The sequence below is a fragment of the Hyla sarda genome, chromosome 10, assembly GCF_029499605.1.
Source record: "Hyla sarda isolate aHylSar1 chromosome 10, aHylSar1.hap1, whole genome shotgun sequence".
Lineage (NCBI taxonomy): Eukaryota > Metazoa > Chordata > Amphibia > Anura > Hylidae > Hyla > Hyla sarda.
The window spans coordinates 80,854,655-80,876,634 of record NC_079198.1 but is presented as its reverse complement, the minus strand read 5'-3'; the positions used below and the strand labels follow the sequence as shown (position 1 = coordinate 80,876,634).

General features: G+C 41.1%; 1 protein-coding gene across 1 annotated transcript in view; it reads left to right on the top strand.

Annotated features, from left to right (window-relative positions):
* The first annotated feature begins 1,068 nt into the window (after positions 1-1,068).
* Positions 1,069-21,980, top strand: part of POU2AF1 (POU class 2 homeobox associating factor 1) — an 88,370-nt gene continuing 67,458 nt past the window's right edge. Inside the window, exon 1 of the mRNA XM_056543667.1 lies at positions 1,069-1,237. Coding sequence (XP_056399642.1) covers positions 1,222-1,237 — 16 coding nt within the window. The 5' untranslated portion in view covers positions 1,069-1,221. The remainder of the gene's footprint in view (positions 1,238-21,980) is intronic.

Sequence of the window (21,980 nt, the reverse complement as noted above, 5' to 3'; positions counted from 1 at the left end):
ACTGGAAAGGACTATGGACAGGCCTGCTTTAGGTTTAGCAGCTCAGTACATTTTTATCCAAGCAGACTCTTTACAGTAAGCAGAATAGCAAAATATACTTGATATTATGGGAAATTATGGGAAAACGGTATTTAGCAAAGCTCAGTAGCTACATAGCACACAAGACCATACAATACAGTGCACTTAGATATCAGGCATCCAAGAACTTTAACAATATCTTCTTTATTAGGCAGTAGTCCCAGGATGTAGATTACAGACCAACAGTTGTTTTTGGTACAATACAATAGCTGCTCATTATATGCGTAAGGACTGATGGTCTGTAATCTACATTCTGGGACTAATGCCTAAAAAAGGAGATGTTGGTGTAGTTGTGCTGTGGCCATTTTTTGTCCCAATGCACTATAGAATACGGATAACATGTTGGATTACATATTTTGTTCACACCAAGGAAGTAACTATTTCTACATCTAAATGGAATCAATATTTTCTTACTACACCTAAAATATAAGATTTGACATATGTGAGCTATGAGGAGCTTGTTTCACATCTAAATTAAGTTTCTCTGATCTGATATGTGACAAATGTTGTCGAAAAAGAAGTAAAATAGAGAATGTTTGAGGTTCAGTGAAGCATGAAGCCCCTGCAGGTGCTTCCTTACAAAAACTAATGTCCTTGGGGGTATGGTTCAAAAACAAAATAATATTTTTAAAAAATTTAAAAAGTTGTCAACTGAATTAAATTTGAAAACTGTTTTTAGTTTACATAAATAATAACTTATATTCAAAGTTAATGGGCAGTTTTTACTACATAATTGGAAACATAAGACATTTGGGAATAGATAAATAAGAGTTACACACATTGTTATACATCTACTGACAACCGAACTCTTCAAAAAAAAAAAAAAAAATAACATATTTCATACTTTCTTCTCTATCGTTATAACTCTAGACTATCAAGTTTTAGTTTCCAGAAGCCACATGGGCTGAAGATGGTTTCCTTTCATGTGTCTTTTTGTTTGACACATTTCTTGTGGTCATGTGATGATGATGACATGTACATATCGGGCACTTGGGGGTTATAAAACCCTGAAGGAAACATCCTCTCTTTTAATTGTTAAACTGCGATTAAAAGGTGAGAAAAAAAAAGTTCCACACCGAAAGCCTACAAACAGCCAAACTGTCTACTTCAAAGAAGAAAAACTCCAACTTGCTGTCGCAGAACATGCACTGGCAAAAATGTAAGTTTCTTTTCCTTTGCTAAGACAGATGAACATTAAGAATCTCCTAACAGCGAAAAAATATGTTCATATGTCTATTTTTATCAAATCTGATCGTCATAGTGTACCTGACTGATTAATTTACCTACATAATGTAAATACATTAGGGGAGTAAAAAAATTCTCTTTTTTTTCTTACATTTTTTTTTCATAATACACTTTAATTCATTTAGAATTCAGCTTTACTTTTATTTTTATTTTTTTACAAAAATTCAGCTACATCAAATTTTCCTCTTCAATTTGTTTTTTCTAATCCAGTGACAAATATTAAATATTGATTATGCAAATATTTCAAAGATATTAATTCATTTATTTATTTATTTGTTTATTTATTTATTTATTGGATATGAATGTATGAAATGTAAACATACAAAAATATTAATTCATACAAGAATATTCACTGTAGACTGCAGCAGCATCCTCAATGTGGTCATACTATGACGATGGGTTTTAAGAGTTATGTTATTTGACCCGAAGTGTTTAATCGGTGCTTATCATTGCTGACAGTAACCTGTGTGTTTGTCAATGTGAGTTCCCATTGTTATTGGTGACCAGTTTTATTATGTTGGGTAGCTAGGGTAAAAAACATGACAATGCCATTTTTATAACTAACTTTATTGTCAAAAATAAAACAAGCAACACATTTTTCAAATGTTATTAAAGATATACTTTGCTATTTAGCCAAGTATCCGCATCAGCATGGATGGTACCAACCTGACTGTATCTCCCGCCTACACAATGCCCAATGCAAGCCTGTTGAGAGACCTTGACCTCCCCCCTTTCTCTACTACATAAATTGCAGTAGGGGTAATCCATGACTGATGGTGGAATGGCTTTGCATTCAATTGCTTATGGTTGAAGTGATTTATAGTTTTATGTGGATTGTGGATGATGTATTTTTATGTCTCAACCTTTAATCAGATTTCGTGATCAATCCAAATCATCCAAAAAGGCTGAGTCCAAGGACAATATGGCTGCATATAGTGTATTTCTTTCTATTGTCCCTTATTTTCTATTATTTCCCTTGATGGTATGAAAATATAGATCAGCAAATAAAATAAAGTGTAAGATATGAGCCCCATTTCTCATAAAAACTAAATATTATTCCCTCCACTTCCTTCGATTTGCATCTTATAATCTAAAAATATACAGTAGATAAAAAATGTGAGCCCTCAAATTGATAGGTTATGCTTTATTCAACCCCATAAAGGGGTACTCCGCTGCTCAGTGTTTGGAACAAACTATTTTGAACACTGGAGAAGGGGCCGGGAGCTCATGATGTCATAGCCCCGCCCCTTCATGTGGGGACGTGGCTATGACGTCACGAGCTCCCGGCGCCGGCTTCAATATTTGGAACAGTTTGTTCCAAACGCTGAGCAGCGGAGTACCCCTTTAACCACCCATATTATGTTTATTTTCATCAAGGGGCCATTAAGGGTGTATGGAGAGGGCTTGTGAACCAAGCCCACTTTAGTAGCCGAGAGCCGCACTAATTGTATCAGTGATCTCTACTGTTAACCATTTTGATGCAGACAGTGGCATTTAAATGCCTTTACGTGCTTTATTGATGGTATAATGATATACCTCGCAGCGACTCTGCTAGATCTCTGCATGGCAGGCCTCCTATGGCAGGCTCTACTAATAGAGCACAGATGTAACTGATTACTGCATAGATTTGTATGAGCAAATAAACAATTCCAAAAGTGTTTTAAAAATATAAATGAGCCCCTTCCCTTATAAAAATTTGAATCACCCCCTCTTTCCTATACTTGAAATAAAAACAGAAAAAACAAATGTAACCCCCCGCCCCCCCCAAAAAAATACGTGTTTTGTATCAAAGAATGTGGAATTGTCTAAACTATAGGAATACAACATTATTCATTCTTCTCAGTAAATGGTGTCAATGAAAAAGACAAAACAAAAAACATATACCAGAATTGCTTTCTGTTTGGTCACATCCAGAAAAAAAATGGAATAAAAAAGTAATTAAAAATTTAAATCTATGCCAAATTGTTACTAATGAAAGCTACAGATCAGGGCGTAAAAAAGTAGCCAAATTATCCAAAACTGCTCATTAGGTGGAAAAATAAGAAAGTTATAGGGTTCCAGTTTAATTCTAAGCATACACATTTTTACGTTCTAAATTTAAAGAACTAGTAAAAAAGAAAAATATATATACATAAATTATGTATCGTTGTAATTATACTTAGCTGATGAATCAAGATAACATCAGTCCTCCACAATTTTTTTATTTCACATTACAAATCATTTTTTGGGCAGATTTGCAGCATATTGTATGCTATTTTATGGAAAAATGAATGATGCCATTACAAAGTACAATTGGTTAAAAAACTAAAGTACTCATATGGGTCTTTAGAATGAAAAAAAAAGAGTTATGGCTATTAAAAAGCGAGGAGGAAAAAATGAAAATGCTAAAATTTTAATGTTCTGGGTCATTGAGGGGTTAAAGATATGGTAACATTGCTTTATGCTCCTTACTGGCAGGTTGTATGACTCATCAGAATAAATGCAATCATGGCAAGAACACAACCCAAGAATACTATTATTATGCAAATACAGCAAGATGATGGGAATACGGCTGTCTACATTACCCTTTCCATCTGGGTTCTGGTACTATTGACAGTAAGAGAAATGCAGTCTGCAGTTATTCTTGTCATGTAAAATACCAGAACTGAACAATAAACCCCAGTGGCCTCATTATTAACCCATCAACGACCACGGACGTATATTTACGCCCACGGCTAGCTCCCAATCTGTGATGCGTGCGTCGTATCTGCGGGGTCCCGGTTGCTATCAGCAACCAGGACCTGCCGCTAATACTGGATATCGCCAATTGGGCTGATGTCCAGTATTAACCCTTCAGATGCCGCAATCAAAGTTGAACGGGAAAATACACTGCCGGTTAGCTCAGCGGCGCTGTTCGGGACCGCCGCAGTGAAATCACAGCATCCCGAACAGCTGAGAGGAGAGCGAGAAATGTCTTACCTTCTTCCCGGCTGTTCGATCGCCATTTGATAGCTCCAAGCCTGAAATCCAGGCTTGAACAATCAAGCGCAGAAAACACTGATCAATGCATTCCTATGGCAATGCAGTGAACAGTGCCTGAAATCAGTTTATGCTGTATTATAGCCCCTAGAGGGGGCTATAACTCTGCAGAAAAGAAGTAAAAAAAAAAGTTTATAAATGTGATTTAACCCCTTCCCTAATAAAAATCAGAATCATCCCCCTTTTCCCATAAAAAAAAAAGGTGTAAATAGAAAAAAAAAAACATACGTGGTATCGCGCGTGCTTAAATGTCTGAACCATAAAAATATATTGTTAATTAAACCGCACGGTCAATGGCACAAAAAATTTCCAAAGTCCAAAATAGCGTATTTTTGGTCCCTTTTTATACCATAAAGAATGAATAAAAAGTGATCAAAAAGTCTGATCAAAACAAAAATGGTACCAATAAAAACCAGATCACAGCGCAAAAAAGTCACTTTCTGGGAGTGACTCCTAGACAGGCAGTCTCTGAGTGAGAGAAGCAAGGGAGAAGGGGAGTGAGTGCAATAGGCAGGAGTGGAGTGTGCCTAACCATGTAGCAAGTGTGAGCAGCCTGAGACAAAAAGTGTCAAGACCAAGAGACATTTTGAGTTCTTTTGTCCAGGGGTTGGCTTGAAAATTTAGCCCAGAGGGCAAGCACACAGCACTGGCCTACCTGTTTTAACATGCCTTTCTATAACACCCCCTGCTTTCCTCAGTGACTGTACTAATAGGGTATATAACAAAGAAAAGTTAACAAAACTCTGATCAAAGACAATGTTACCTATGAGTGACTAGATTGACCTGTAATGACCTATATGGGTTTTTGGAACCTATGTAGAGCAGGTATTCACCATGATTTTGTCACTGTATTGGGGAGAATATTGGTGTCTGTTAAGTAGATCTGATTCAGCAGCAATGTAGTGACATTATTCATGTGGTGGTAGTACGTGATCATGATGTGGCAGTATTATTTATCCCCGGAATATTGATGATGTATGGTGATAATATTGGAACCTAATACAGTCTAGCCTAAGTCAATGTGATATATATATATATATATATATATATATATACACACATTTGTCTTTGCTCCTGCACCCTCCTCACTTGTTTAAAAACTACCTATCTGTATTGCCCCACACAGTAATAGTGCCCACTTTGTGCCACCATATGAGTAGGGCCCTATGCGTCCCTTAATACTTAAAATCCCCATATATTATTACGCCCACCTCTGTGTCCTGATATAGGATTTAAACCCACCTCTATGTCCCATGTAGTATAAGGCCCGCCTCTGTGCTTTCATTTAGTATAGGCTCTGTATGTGCCCCTATATTGTAGTTAGGTCCATTTTGTGCCCCATATAGCATTAGGCCCAGCGATCTGAACAGCTACTCTAAGCTGAGAAAAGTCTAGCAGCATTCCGATAAGTGGGAAAAACTTAAAGTTGTTATTTAAGAAATTCAGTTTATAGGGCCGGTCGCCCTGTAGATTGTAGGGTTATGGCCACTAGGGATGTGATGATTTCTCCTGGCTGCTGTGGCCCTCCTGTGAATCCTGGACACATATCCTGGATCCTCATGATAGCTACAAGGCTCCCTTCTAAGCTCCAATATAGTAGTATATCCTCTGTGAAACCCTATATAGTAGTTAGCCCCTCTGTGCCCCCACATAGTATATTGGCCTCTCTGTGCCCCCATGTAGTAGTTAGGTTCACCTCTGTGCCCCCATATAGTAGTTAAGCTGCTCTTTTCCCCCATATAGCAGTTAGGCCCCCCTTTGGCTCCCATATGTTATAAGGCCCCTCTGTGCCCCCATGTAGTGTTTGGCCCCTTGAAAAAAAAATAAAACTTACTTATCCCACTTAAAGCTCCTCCTATCTCTCTGTTCCTCTGCAGGTCCTCTTTTCTCTTCTGGTGCAGGCAGAATGGCCCAGAGGGGCTGCCTGTACCAGGCCCGTCGCTAAAGGACAGGCAAACCAAGCAATTGCTTGGGGCCCCGAGCTGGCCCGGGGCCCCAAGCAGAGCAGATGCTTGTTGTGCTTCCTACAACGCTGCACCCGCCTGAGCGCTCTCTAGAGAGCCTCAGGTGGCTGCAGCACTCCTGGTCACCTCCAGGGTTCCTCCCCTTCCCTGTAGCGTGGCCGAGCTCCTCTTCCTCCTTCCTTTCAGTCCGGCCGGGAACAGGAAACTGAATCTCCTGTACCACGAGGTTCCCGACCGGACCGAGTGACAGCCAGGGCCCCCAAATTTCTTCAAAACGGCCCTGGCCTGTACCCAAAGTTCTGTTGCATTTTCCCTCAACTGTGTGTCTTAAAGATGCGCACACAGCTGAAAGATGCTATCATGAGGATCTAGGAGGGCCAAATGTCCATAGCCCTGCAATCTACTGGGGGATCGTCCCTATTAAGCGAAGCTCTGAATTTCTCTTTACAGTTCAGTGTAGAAATCCAATATGGAGCAGCACACCAAATTGCGGTGGGTGCTATCAGTCAAACCCAGGTCACGGGATACAGGTAGATATATTCCAAAAGAACTGCAGCACTCCAAGTTCAAGTGAAATTAAAGGTAGCGTTTATTCCATCTAGTTCAAAGGCAACATTTCAGCTGCGTACCTGCAGCCTTTATCAAGCCATATCAAGCTTGATAAAGGCTGCAGGTACGCAGCTGAAACATTGCCTTTGAACTAGATGGAATAAACGCTACCTTTAATTTCACTTGAACTTGGAGTGCTGCAGTTCTTTTGGAATATACAGTTCAGAGTAGCTATTCAGATGGCCGGCCCCATATTAATGTACAGTAAATAGAATAAAAATTATACGACCAGAAAATGTTAATAGATTAAAAAAAAAACAGTATTAAACGCATCCATTTTTTAGTTTGTGACTTTTATCTAAGTCATTATTACTGATGGGTCATGATGAACTGTTTTACGTTTCTCATTGCTGTTCTGAATTGCAGTGGGACGGTGATGCAATCTATTGTTCTACATTATGCTACATAGAATAGATTTCCAACATTTCATATCAAGATATACAGTAACTTTTTGACATGACACGATTAGTAATATGCTAAATCTGTGTCAGATTGCAGTTCCCACAGAGATAGCATCTATGTACAATGATGTGTGCTAATTCACAGGGTGCATTCATATGTTTCTACTTATATTTTCCAATGACTGTGATTTTACATATGCAAAAAAGAAAACAAAGAAAATGTTCAAATAGCTTTCAGACACTTTTAAGTACTGATTTCATTACTCCTTCCTTCCTTTTTAACTTTGTAATGCCCTGCATAAAGAGGGATTGATGGTATTAGCAATTAAAGGTGTACTCTGCCACAAGACATCTACTCCCTTAACCAAAGGATAAGGGATAACATGTCTGATCATGGGGGTCCCCGCTGTGGTACCCCAGTCATCTGGTGCATGGAGCGAATTCTGCTCCATGCCGGATGACTGGCGATCACAGCTGCCATGCCCCCTCTATTCATGTCTATGGGAGGAGGCTTGCCGCTGTTAACTAGTCATTACTCCCCCTCCCATAGACATCAATGGAGGGGGCATGGCATGACGTCCCGATCACAGAAGCCCCAGGCAGCCGGACTCCCTGAATCAGACATGTTTTCCACTATCCAAAGGACAGGGGCATGTCTAGGGGTGGAGTACCCCTTTAAGTAGAAACATCCTCTTTAAATGTGCTTAGCACCCCACAGTAAACTTTTACATAGTGGTTGTGCCTGTTTAATCCCCCTTTGGGGCAAATAGAAAAAAGAGCCTCCAGCCCTTCGTCCAGCAGCAATACACCTGTTTAAATTCCAAAGCAACTTCATAGTCTGAGACTTGCCCATTAAAGCAATCAGAATATGGATTTGCCAAAAAGTCCCATAACATCTCTGCCCCCACAACCCCTAACTCCCACAACAACGTCCTACCACCCCAAAGATGAGTCTCGTCACACAGTAATATACATACAGTTTAATGAAGTGACTCACAATTGATGTCTTTTCTGATCAGAGTTGTCCTCCTTTCTTCCCTATCAGGCTTAGACCGGCAAGACAAAATGTCTGGGCAAAACTAATCTCTTCAGCATTTGCAAGACAAACATGTTAGACGCTGCATTTTTCCAGTGCCCTCCTCACCTTTACACAATCTCCCCATGTATAGGCCCCCCTACTAAAATAATGGTCCCCCTTGTTGTCCAGCACAGTAAAAGTGGGTAGGTTAGTAGGTCCCCTATTAAGTAGGTATATCTCCCACAGTAGGCAGGTAGTTCCCCTATTAGGTAGGTATTTCCCCTAGTAGTTAAATATATCCCTTATCAGGTAGTCCCCATAGGCAGGTATGGCCTCAGATAAGGAGTCGCCCCCTATTTAGTAAATACAACCTTAGGCAGGTAGGTAGATTGACTCCTCCCTAAGTAGGTAATTATGGCGAAGGGTAGATAGCCAGGTAGGTAAGTAAATAGGTAGGCAGGTATGTATGTAGCCAAGTAGCTATGTAGGTAAGTAGATAGATAGCCAGGTAGTTAATCAGGTAGTCATGTAGGTAGAAAAACAAAACAACGTAGTCTCAAGGTGATAACAGGTGCTCAACCCCAAGTGCAATTGTGCACTCATACAATGGGGTAGAGGACCCGCACCTATGGACAAAAGTGGGGTTTCAATCCTGTGGTAAATATATACAATGATATTAGCTAATCCTCAAAACTGATGTAAAAATGAGACATTAGCCAGTATATCCTTATATGAAGGACATACCTGAGTTATGTAGGTAGGTAAATAGGTAGCCAGGTAGGTAACCAAGTAGCTAGTAAGGTAAGTAAGTAGATTGCTAGGTAATTAGCCAGGTAGGTAACCAGGTAGCTAGGTAAGTAAGTAGGTGATAAGGTAGCCTCGTAAGTAGCTAGTTAGCTAAGTAGATAGGTAGGTGGGCAGTAGCTAGGTAGCTACATAGGTAGGTAGTCAGTGTACCTGTCAGATCCCACAAAAAATATATATATGTAACTCAGTACCTAATCCTGACCATGTAAATAAAAAATGTATGCCTCTATCACCTATATTTATTATAAAAAATACTTCTTGTCATTAGCTCATAGGTTAGAAATCCTCTCAGGGGAAGGGAGCATGTCCCAGTAGGTATGGAGACCCCGGGTAGTGGTATTTCTTTTTTTATTAAATATAAAAAAAATAATTAAACAACCATATTACAAAAGGTCTTTAATTTTCATCAGTAACAACATATAAAACGTTTTTGTATCTAAAAGTGCCCATTTAATGCCAGAATGAAAAATAGTTCAGATGCTCATGAGTGACGTCAAAGGCAGAGGTAACAGAAATGCAACGCTTTGATGGTCTGCGCCCCTCCCACCAGGTGTGTGCCGGGAGCTGGGTTCATCTAGCTATGGCACTGCTTATGCTACGAATGTCCCTGTCTTGTCTATATGCTTTTTTGAGCACCAGAACTACAGACTACTCAGGACCCCCTTTGATCTGGAATATAGATTTAGTTTCTATTAGGGTTATCTTCTTGAGACTGCCCCTTTGTGAGGCTACCTGACCCTTTGGGAAATATTGTGTTGTAAATGAAGAGTGATTGATCCAGGACTAAATGATGTTTCTCAGAAGAATGGCATTATGCACCATTATTTTAATGAACAAATTCTTATTTACTTCATATTTTGCGTTATATACGCACTCACCGTTCATGCTTTCCATGCTTCTACATTATGTTTCTACCTGTATATTTTGTCAGTGTGATACCGTAACAACACCTTGGCAGGCTTCCTAAAACAGAGCACAATACCACATAAAAAATTCTAAGATTTAAAGAAAGATTTGCAACTAAACTATTACAATCACTTTCATATAACCTGCTGATGGTAGAATTCTTTAGATGTCTTCATTTAGAACAGTACTAGTTTGCTGTAATTTTCAGAATTTTGTGGTTTAGGTGTTTGCTAAATTAATTTTCATGTGAGCTGTCACTATTTAAATGATTGCTTGAAGGAGTTTTCTGAGATTTCATATTGATGGCTCATTCTAAGGATAGGCAAACAATGCAGGTCATCCGCAAGGACCCTGCCAAACAAACAAAGTGTGTGTCAGGATTCGGCAGGCTGGAGGTGGATCCTCTGTGCCAGAGAGGGATTGGCGTGGACCGTGTCGGTGGACCGGTTCTAAGTTGCTACTGGTTTTCACCAGAGCCCGCCGCAAAGCGGGATGGTCTTGCAGCGGCGGTAGCAATCAGGTCGTATCCACCGGCAACGGCTCAACCTCTCTGACTGCTGAGATAGGCGCGGTACAAGGGATTAGACAAGAGCAGGGTCGGATGTAGCAGAAGGTCAGGGCAGGCAGCAAGGATCGTAGTCAGGGGCAACGGCAAGAGGTCTGGAACACTGGCTATGGATACACAAGGAACGCTTTCACTGGCACAATGGCAACAAGATCCGGCAAGGAAGTGCAGGGGAAGTGAGGTAATATAGGGAAGTGCACAGGTGAACATACTAATTAAAACCCATGCGCCAATCAGTGGCACAACCAGCCCTTTAAATTGCAAAGAACCGGCGCGCGCGCACCCTAGGGAGCGGGGCCGCGCGCGCCGGGACAGCACAGACGGGGAGCGGGTCTGGTAAGCATGTCGGGATGCGCATCGCGAGCGGGCGCGTCCCGCATCGCGAATCGCATCCCGGCTAGGGACATTATCGCAGCGCACCCGGTCAGCGGGTCTGACCGGGGCGCTGCGAGTAGGAGAACGCTGTGAGCGCTCCGGGGAGGAGCGGGGATCCGGAGCGCTCAGCGTAACAGTGTGCATTAGATTTTTAACAGTGGCTCTGGCTGTTTTAACATGCACCTAACTGTCATTTTTAAATTGCCTTACTTTTAAGACAAAAATGTGTGCCAGTTTGGCACTCTTTTTGATGTATAGAAGAGCACTTAAAGAGAACATGTCAGCTCTATAGCATGCTCAGAGCTGCAGACTTGCGCAGATGGCTGATAGGAAGATAAAACAAATTATATATGATGGTTATAAAATTACGTTTTTCTTCTAAGCTCAAAATTCATAGAGGCTGTGCTGAGTTTCAGCATACAAATCATCTTCCACCCACCCCTCCATGCTGTGCATGATTGAAGTACAGGGATTAGTGCTGGAGGCAAAGCAGAGAGGGGTTGGTGGGTGAAGGTGTGCATGTTGCAGCTAGGCAATGCCTCTATAATTCTGAAGTTTAGTAGAAGAGCATGTTTTTACAACTTGGCAAACAGCCATCAACTAAGAGACAGTTATTACTTGTTTTATCCCCCCCTCAGATATCTGTCCATGTCTGCAGCTCTGAGCATGATATAGAGTTGACTGATTTTCTTTAAAGGGGTTATCCAGGAATAGAAAAACAAAGCTGCTTTCTTTAAAAAAATGCTCCCCATCTGTGTTCAGGTTAGGTGTGGTTCTGCAGCTCAGTTCTGTTGAAGTGAATGGAGTCAAGTTGTAAAACCACACCCAAACTGAGGACAGGCAGGGAGCTGTTTTGGAAAGAAATTAGCTGTGTTTTTTCTATTCCTAGATAACCCCTTTAAGCCACTGTCCAAACAGTCTAACACTTCTCAAACCACAACAGACACCAGCAGAGGCCACAAACTGGACTATATACATATAGTGCTTGAGAAAGGCTCTATTGAGGAGCCGAAACGTTGCGTTTTCCTACAGATGTGTGAATAAATACACCCTCACTGGGTTACACGTACCTGGAGTGCTGCTCTCTTTGTTCTTTGGAGGATTTCTTTGGGGCCTGAGTCGGACCCTGGAGCTGAGCACCCGACGGGATCTGGAATCCTTGGCAACAGCCACGCATGGTGATTCTTCATCTGGATTGTTTTATATATATATATATATATATATATATATATATATATATTCCAAACAAAAGAATCACTTGCAGCACTCCAATATATGCAAAACATGGACAGCTTTATTCCATCATGTGAACAGGATGCAATGTTTCGGTTGCACTCACAACCATTATCATGCTTGATAATGGTTGCAAGGGCAACCGGAACGTTGCATCCTGTTCACATGATGGAATAAAGCTATCCACGTTTTGCATATATTGGAGTGCTGCAAGTGATTCTTTTGTTTGAAGTATACTATGAAACCTTGACCTGGATTTTCCACTTGCTGGCCCCCTAGCATCATCCTTCAGCAGTGCTGCTCTTTTTCTCCTTTGTGTGTGTGTGTGCATATATATATATATTTTTTTTTATATATATATATATATATACTTATTATTTTATTTTTAACTATGGGCAAAAGTGACAGCCCCAAATATATAAACCAGAGTAGCGTAAATCCCCAGTGATACACTTACTAAAATATATTTTCTGTAGGTTGATATAAATGTGCCGCCTTACATTCATGATGCGTCTACATGGAATGTAATAAGTGACAAGTTTCTCTTCTAGATTGAATCCTTTTTTATGTGGGTTTCTTGGGTTTCATAGGTCATGGTCCTCAAAAAGCACATAGTTTATTCAATTGTGCTTTCTCTTAGTTCCCTTTGACATGTCTAATACTAACATGTTTGTTGAATTTTAGCCTGGAAGTTTTCTAATGATTCGTTTCTATATAACGTATAGTCATTTCACCAATGAGTAAATAAATAGAATCTTAAAACTGAAATTAAGGTGATCGGTGTGAGGTATATTGTAATATACCTTTGGATACTAGTAAAACAAATGACATACAATAATATTGAGTCCATGTGTTAAAGTCTGCCTAAAGGCGGCTTATTTGTCCTCCTAGACCTAAGTTGGTATCTTTTCCTTTGCTTCCCACCATTCCTAAGGACATGACCTTTTTCTATTTTTTTGTTGTTTTTTTTAAATTTTTTGTTAGTGACATAGGTGTGGTCTTTTTTTAGCAGGACCTATGTTAAGCACCATTTTACGTATAAACATTATGGGGGAGATTTATCTAAACCTGTGTAGAGGAAAGTTGCCTAGTTGCCCATAGCAACCAATCAGATTGCTTCTTTCATTTTGCAGAGGCCTTGTCAAAAATATAAGAAGGGATCTGATTGGTTGCTATGGGCAACTAGGCAACTTTTCCTCTGCACAGGTTTTGATAAATGTCCCCCTATAGACATGTTAATGTTTGACTCATATAGAGTTGCATTTATCATTCCCTGCACAAGTGCAGACTGGCAATATTACACAAGTTTTTTTTGGGAGCCCGGTTAAACTACCAAAAAGTTTGCACAAAAAAGGAACCTTTTAAAGAATGTTTTGCACAATATTGCCTTTCTGTACTGGTGATGGGAATGAAAAATTTCCCCCATAATGTTTTATAAAATTGAAGATGAATATCTAACACAGAGTGAAGCAGAATCTGTTGGTTGTTCCCAGTCAGCTGTGTGAAAGTTAAGAAAAATGGTGAGGTAATGAGTTCATGAACCCCATGAGGGACATTTAGCAATGTTTGCTTATGTATTCTTTTTTTTAGTAATTTTTTTCCTTACTTTTTTTTTTGCTTATGTGTGACTTATTTATCAACTGGTTTCAGCCTGTTGATAATTTTCTTTCACGTAAGCAATTTTTCCTTTTTTTTTACTTTGGTAGTAGCTTTTTCTGCTCCATGTTTGAGCTGGAGTAAATTTAGTAAATTTTTTGCCTTGTTGCGACTTTTTTTTGCGCATTTGCGACTGTAGCAGTTGACAAATACCCGACTAAAGCAAATCCATTTAGAAAAATTTACTACGTAAGAAATTTAGAATTTTCTTGCTTTTCTTATTCTTCATGCAAATGGGGCATGGACATGGGGCAAGGAACTCTGGGAAGGCGGGAACAAGGGTAGTAGGGATGACCCTATATCACATGCAAGCTATCAGTAGCCAGTCCCCCTTGATGTCACGGCCCGATATATTCGGCAGCCATATTCTGGCTTGTCACTTCATTCATTACACTGCAGAGAGATAGAACAGACAGCGATGTGTGTTACACAGACATGCTTTTTCCAGCAGCGTTTCACCTCCTAGTCACGTCAACGTTCTGTTGGACAGAGAGCAGTGCGTTTTTCACAGAAAATTATTTTAACTGCAGAGATTAACCTCCCAGTCGCTTTCTACAGCACTGTATTACAGAGAGGGGCAAAGAGCTATGTGTTGCATTTGAACAAGCTGGTTTAGCTGTAGAAACGTTAGGAGAGGTGGAGGGGAATAAGTTTTTAGCACAAATCTGTGTCTTAGTTCCACAAAAAATGGTCTGCTGGTTATACTTGTCTGTAGACGGTATAATACATACCCAGCAGTCCATTCCTAATAGTCTTTGAGAGAGAAAGTGCAATTTTGTGTTTAGTACAAAGCGAGTGCTGCAGCACTGTTTTGTACTGCTGGTGTTGTGCACAAATACTTATTTAAGTGTACTGTAGCGCATTTTTCTGCCCTTATATTTGCATACCCCATACCTACATTTAAGTGGTGTACTATTTTGTACCTATTAATCTGTTAAGGGCCTAGGTACTGTTAAAGTCCAGGCAAAAGTAATCACCAGCTGGTGTTTTACTTATATACTTTTTTAAGCGTACTGTAGCACATTTTTCTGCCCTCATAAGTGCATACCACATACCTACATCTAAGTGGTGTACTATTTTGTACCTGTTAAACTCTCAAGGGCCTAGATAATGTGAAAGGCCAGCCAAAAGTACACACCTGCTGCTGTTCTAGACAAATACTGTTTTAAGCGTAGTGAAGCGTATTGTACTCCCCTCATATACGCACTAAGTATGTCAGGCAGAGAAGTGCGAGGACATGTACAGAGGAGTGGTGAAGGCCTAAATTCATCAGGCGCAGCCAGAGGTCTCAGCAGAGTAGGGGCATGCGGTAGCATGAGTCGTAGTGAGAGATCTGAGCTCCCAGTGTCAACTAGCATTCATGTCTCGACCAGCAACCCAGCAGCCGTGATTGATTGGTTAACTTGGTCATCCACTTAATTCCAAGTGACATCCGACAACCCCAGTCAACAGTCGGTGGGTTCCTCAGACTCAACCCTCAGTTGGCATAGCCCTCATGCTGCTGCTGCTACCTCCAGGCTCTGTCATTGTGCTGCCACATGGTCTCCTCATACTGATGCTGCCACCTCCAGGCTCTGTCATTGTGCTGCTATATGGTCTCCTCATGCTGATGCTACCACCTCCAGGCTCTGTCATTGTGCCGCCATATGGTCTCCTCATACTGATGCTGCCACCTCTAGGCTCTGTCATTGTGCTGCTATATGGTCTCCTCATGCTGATGCTACCACCTCCAGGCTCTGTCATTTTGCCGCCATATGGTCTCCTCATGCTGATGCTGCAACCTCCAGGCTCTCTCATTATGTTGCTCTATGGTCTCCTCATGCTGATGCTGCCACCTCCAGGTTCTCTCATTGTGCTGCTTTATGGTCTCCTCATGCTGATGCTGCCACCTCCAGGCGGCTCTGTCATTGTGCCACCTTGGATACTGCAAAACATAATTAAGGTGCTGGTCCCCAGTTACAGAACATCCTCTGCATTAGACCACAAGTAAGTATTGAGGATATGCATTAACTAAAACTTAACTTTTCTTAGGATAAAATATATTTACCCAAATTGTTTTGAAATCTAACAAAAGGAAAGGAGTGCAAAAAACACGATGTGCCACCTACAACACCAAGTACTGATGCGATGCAAAGACCTCTAAAAGTTGGAAGGGATCAACGTATGGTACATTGTAACAGGTGGTGGTAAAAACTTCCCCTGTAAGTCCCTACACTCGCACTATTAATTCCTTTATTGGCAAATGAATTAAAAGGGTGGCCCCACATAGGAACCTCTCCCTATTTTCACCTAAAAACACTACCATTTCCCAGGGTTCTTAGTTGGAAATAGGGACTGTCTGGGGCTGCCCTTTTTAGGACGAGCAACACTTGCCAAGAAGGGAATTAATAGTGCGAGAGTAGGGCCTTACAGGGGAAGTTTTTACCCCCACCTGTTACAATGGCCCATACGTTGTTTCCTTCCACCTTTTAGAGGTCTTTGCATCCCATCAATACTTGGTGGTGTAGGTGGCACATGGTGTTTTTTGCACACCTTTCCTTTTGTAGATTTCCCAAAAATTTGGGGTCCATATATTTTATCCTAAGAATAGTGTTAAAAGTTACGTTTAACGTAGTGCATATCCTCAATACTTACTTGTGCAAACCAACACTTTGACAAAAAAAGACCGTTTTCTTCTGCCTACCTGCCCCAGCTACTATTCTGATCCTGCCACCCACCTGATGCTACACATCTGATGCCGAGTTCTCCTTCTTTCACCCACCTTCGTCACCAGGTACTGGTATTAACACCCACCACCCCACTCTACAAAAGTGAACGGCAGCGCCGACGTGTGGAGCTGTAACTATGGTCAGGGACAATACAAGTCCTTTATGGCCCACTGGGTGAATGTGGTTCCTGCACAGCCACAACAGCAACTTGGAAAGGTCACGCCGTTTCCGCCTCTACACTCTCAAGCCATTGGTCCTGCGACAGTGTGCGACTCCGCCTTCTCATCCTCCACCGTGTCCCATAGTCACCCCAAGGAGAACTCTTCTGTCCACAAAAAATGTGGAGAGACTGACCTTTGTGAAGATGAATCAGGCATGGATCAGCTAGGATTTCCACCCACCAATGCCTGATGCAGAGTATATTGATCATGGTGCCAAACCAACACTTCACAAATATGGATAGTGCCAAACAGATTTAAGCCTCTGCTCCCCAGTTGCAAACATTCATCCACATCAGACCTTTTTTCACCCATCTTCGTCATCACCGGGTACTGATATTGCCACCCACCGCACCACTCTGTCACCGGGTCACTTGCAGAACTTCTGATGCTGCTGCTGCCACCTCCAGGCTGTCTCATTCTGCCATCATATGAACTCCTCATGCTGCTGCCACCTCCACACTGTGTCATTCAGCCACTTTATGTTCTCCTCATGCTACCACCAACTCCAGGCTGTGCCATTCAGCCACTATATGGTCTCCTCATGCTGCCACCACCTCCACGCTGGTGATCATTCAGTCACTATATGTTCTCCTCATGCTGCCGCCAACTCCGGGCTGTGCCATTCAGCCACTATATGGTCTCCTCATGCTTCTGCCATCTCCAGGCTGTGCCATTCTGCCACTTTATGGTCTCCTCATGCTGTCGCCACCTCCACACTGTGTCATTCAGCCACTATATGTTCTACTCATGCTGCTGCCAAATCCAGGCTGTGCCATTCAGCCCCTATATGGTCTTCTCAGGCTTCCGCTGCCTCCAGGCTGTGTCATTAAGCCACTATATGGTTTACTCATGCTGCTGGCCCTGGGACATTACCTAAAAAATGTTATGGTAGCACAAGCTACCATAAATCATCAATTTAAATTTGAAAATTCATCTTTTAATCTTAGGGATTCTGAAGCCCTATTGTCTCCTCATGCTGCCGCCAGCTCCAGGCTATGTCATTCAGCCACTATATGGTTTACTGATGCTGCTGTGCCTGGGACATTACCTAAAAAATGTTGTGGTAGCACAAGCTACTATAAATCTTCAGTTTAAATTTGAAAATGAATCTTTTAATCTTAGGGATTGTGATGCTCTACTGTCTCCTCTTGCTGCCGCCAATTCCAGGCTGTGTCACTCTGCCAGATTATGGTGACCTCATGCTGCTGCCACCTCTAGGCTCTGTCATTGTGCTGCCATGTGACTCCTTTTTAGATTGGGTTTTGTGGTCATACAGTATTCATTCAAAGTATACACGGGGACATTAAACTTGGGAATTTAATATAAATCTTAAATTTAAAAAAAATCGATGTAATCTTTTCAAGACTGAGGCCCTATGGTTGTCGATGTCATATTACATGTGGAATTATCACAAGAATCCAATTAAAGAGCTGGTAGCGATAATAATGAACCATAACTGATTAAATGAAACATTTGCACTTTCACAGTCGGGGGGGGGGGGGCGTTGCGAGTCAGGGGCTGGAACAGGTGGTATCTCGCCTGACCGTCAGCTTGATGCTCTCCAAAATGGGTAATCAAAATATTTAAATAAAATGAAATAAAAATTACATTAAAAATCTGACACGTCCAGATGTTCTGTGGCAGTGATTCTAATAGTGATGACTGTAATCAGCATGTCATACTGAATGACAGTATTATTTCACCAACACAGCACATTCCCTATGTGTGTTAGGACAAGGCAAAGTGATCTCCACCTCTATTGAGCCTCTCAATAATAGCAGTTTTTAATAGCGATTTGCCGCAAATAAATTTGGTCCGAACTGAATTTTTCAAAAAATTCGGCGAATTGTCCAAATCAAATTTTTCAGAAATTCACTCATCTCCAGTTGTAATGAAATAATTTTTCAGGGTGATTATGCATCTTGCTACAAATCAAAGATTGTTTAAATGGTTAACTAGGGATAGAAAAGCTGAGCTAATTTCCTCCAAAAAAAAGGAACCACCTCTGTCTTCAGGTTGTTTGTAGCATTGCTGCTCAGTTCCATTAAAGTGAATGGAGCCGATATATAATTCCACACACAACTTGAGGGCAGGTGTGGTGCTATTTATAAAAGAAATTAGCTCTGTTTCTCTATCCCTGGATAAAACCATTTTAGGCTTTTCAACAGAAATGACATAGTCAAGTCAATGACATCGGTACAAATCCTGGCTTACAAAAAGTGCTGGAATTTTAGCCAGTGTGGAAGTTTATTGCAGGGATGTATATTGTGATAGATTTATTAAATAGGGCACAAGCAGCCAAAAATCACACATTTCAATAATTTAGTGTTGCTTTAGTTTAGAAATTGGTTAAATTACATCATTTTTGTTAAAGGAAAATGGTCATCCAGTTCACCCATATCAAACCCAATACACTGGGTTATAGTGTGGGTGAACAGGAGACTGATGAGGGGTCACTGACTCCAATAAGTACCTTCGCTCTGGAGATATGTCCCTTCGAGATCCCCTTCATCTTCTGTGAATTGTGCGTGAATTGTGAACTGAGAAGTGGTCTGTGGTCACCACCTGCAGAACCACTCCTTTATTGGGGGTGCCTTGCTAATTGCCTATAATTTCCACCTGTTGTCTGCTCCATTTGCACAACAGCATGTGAAATTGATTGTCAATCAGTGTTGCTTCCTGAGTGGACAGTGTGATTTTACAGAAGCGTGATTGACTTGGAGTTACATTGTGTTGTGTAAGCGTTCCCTTGAGCAGTGTATATTATATCAAAAGTCTATGCAGAAATTTCTCTCATCATTAATTTTAATCCAGCACTATAACTAAAACAAGTGGACAACTAGAAAAAGGTTTCTACTCCAACATAGAAAAGAAAAACAGTGAGACTATGAAATTTTATCATGCTAAATTTTCTGAGAAAATTGTGATAGCTAATTCAATAAAACAATTGTTCTGGATAGCTTTCTTAAAGGGGTACTCCGGTGGTTAATTTTTTTGACTATATGGCATCTTCTTTGTAAGTTTAGTTTTTTTGCAATATACATGTGTTATATGTTTTGGCAGCATGTGTGTGTTTTTCTTACCTGTTTGTTGGGCAGGAAGTTCTGTAGTTCAGAGGGTTTTCTTTTACTGTTGTCCACAGTTCTGAGTCTGTTGTGGACAAGATGTCACAGCTTTTTTTTTTCTCTGTCTGCATGAGAGGAATAAGCCACGCCCCCTGATCTCATCCAGCTGAGTACACAGCTCCTCACCTCCCCTCCCCCTGCTCTGTATTCTAAGGACGCAGGTCTGCACAGGAGAAGGACCTCACAGAGAAAGATAAGTGTTATCTGAAGGGGAGGATGAGAAGGTGCACGGGCTGGGGATGTATGGACTGCAGGGGAATAAATCTCATACTGGGAATGATCTCTACAGGGGAGATTTATCAAAACCTGTGCAGAGGAAAGCTTGCCCAGTTGCCCATAGCAACCAATCAGATCGCTTCTTTCATTTTTCACAGACCCCTTAAAAATGAAAGCAGCAAGCTGATTGGTTGCTATGGGCAACTGGGCAAGTTTTCCTATGCACAGGTTTTGATAAATCTCCCCCTATATGTGAAGGGGGAGGGGGGGACTCCTGAATGACACATGCTGGGAGTCGTAGTCCCTGTTGTGTGTGTGTGTATGCTAGTGTTTACAAACCAGTGTGTCTCCAGCTGTTGCAAAACTACAACTTCCAGCATGCCCTGACAGACTTTGGGCATGCTGGGAGTTGTAGATTTGCAACAGCTGGAGGTACACTGGTTGGGAAACACTGTTCTAGCCTATTCAGCATACACATCATGTTACACCAGTGTTTCCCAACCAGTGTGCCTCCAGCTGTTGCAAAACTACAACTCCTAGCATGCCCAAAGGCTGTCAGGGCATGCTGGGAGTTGTAGTTTTGCAACACCTGGAGGCATCCTGATTGGGAAACACTGGTGTATGTCCTACAGAGGTGTGCTGAACTACAACCCCCAGGAGACTACAGAGGCAGCATTCTGGTGTTATACCACAGACTGAAGACTCCTGAATGACACATGCTGGGAGTTGTAGTCTCTTTTGTGTGTGTATGACAGTGTATCCCAACCAGGGCTGATTTATATTAGTGTGCTGTGTATAAGGGGGCTGACCCGGGAAAAGAGTAAGGTGGGTAAAGGGCGGAACAAACAAACAAACAAAAAAAGGAGCCACCCCAAACCAGCAAGGCATGTGGCATGCTGGGATTTGTAGTTTTCAGGAGAGCAAGAAACAGGAAATAGAAGCAAAGATAGGAAAACAAAGTGGGGGATAAAAAGACAACAAAGAACGGAAATAGAGTAGCCTAAACAACAAGAATAGAAATGAAACAAAACAAATAGGGTAAGTCAAAAACGGAAAAACACGTTGACCACCGGAGTACCCCTTTAAAATCAATAATATTTTTTTACTGGGTCATTGCAGAAGGGTCATTTAGCTTGGAATTCGTGGATTCTTATACATATATACTTGTATATCAGGAAGCAATTGTTGCCCTATGATAAGGAATACTTGCTTCCATCTTATGGGGGGGATTCGACTTCCTCTGGATCAACACTCTAGGGGAAAAAAGTTTAGCTGGTTGGACTTTTTAACATCACCTTGTTACTTTACTAGAGAAGTAGCTCTTATTCTTGCATTTCTCTTGGAAAGATGATCTCTGTGTTAAAAAGAGGTAGTAGGTCAAAGGAGACTGTTAGGAAAAGGATCGTTTTTAAATATTTGGAATAGAAGAATATGTAATAATATCCTAATAACTATCAAAGAATCAACTCGAAATACCTAATTCTCGATGTTGAGAGGGGGAAAAACCTTATAAAACATAGCTTTTAATATAATACTCTAAAATGCACCACACCTTGTGATAAAGAATAAGTGCCCAAATAGTAAAGCAACACAGATAGCAGTTACCACACGTAATGTGGATTTACGATAAAGGAGAAGCATAACTATTGCCAAAGACCACCCAACGCGTTTCTGCCAATACGTGGCTTCCTCAGGGGAAATGTATACAGTATGCAATAGATAGTAATACTGCTATATGACAGAATATCAATAGAGTATAAAACGAAATAGTTTGATTCATAGGGAAACACCCGGTACACAGTGTATATCCCTTAATTATTTTAGCTCATCCAATA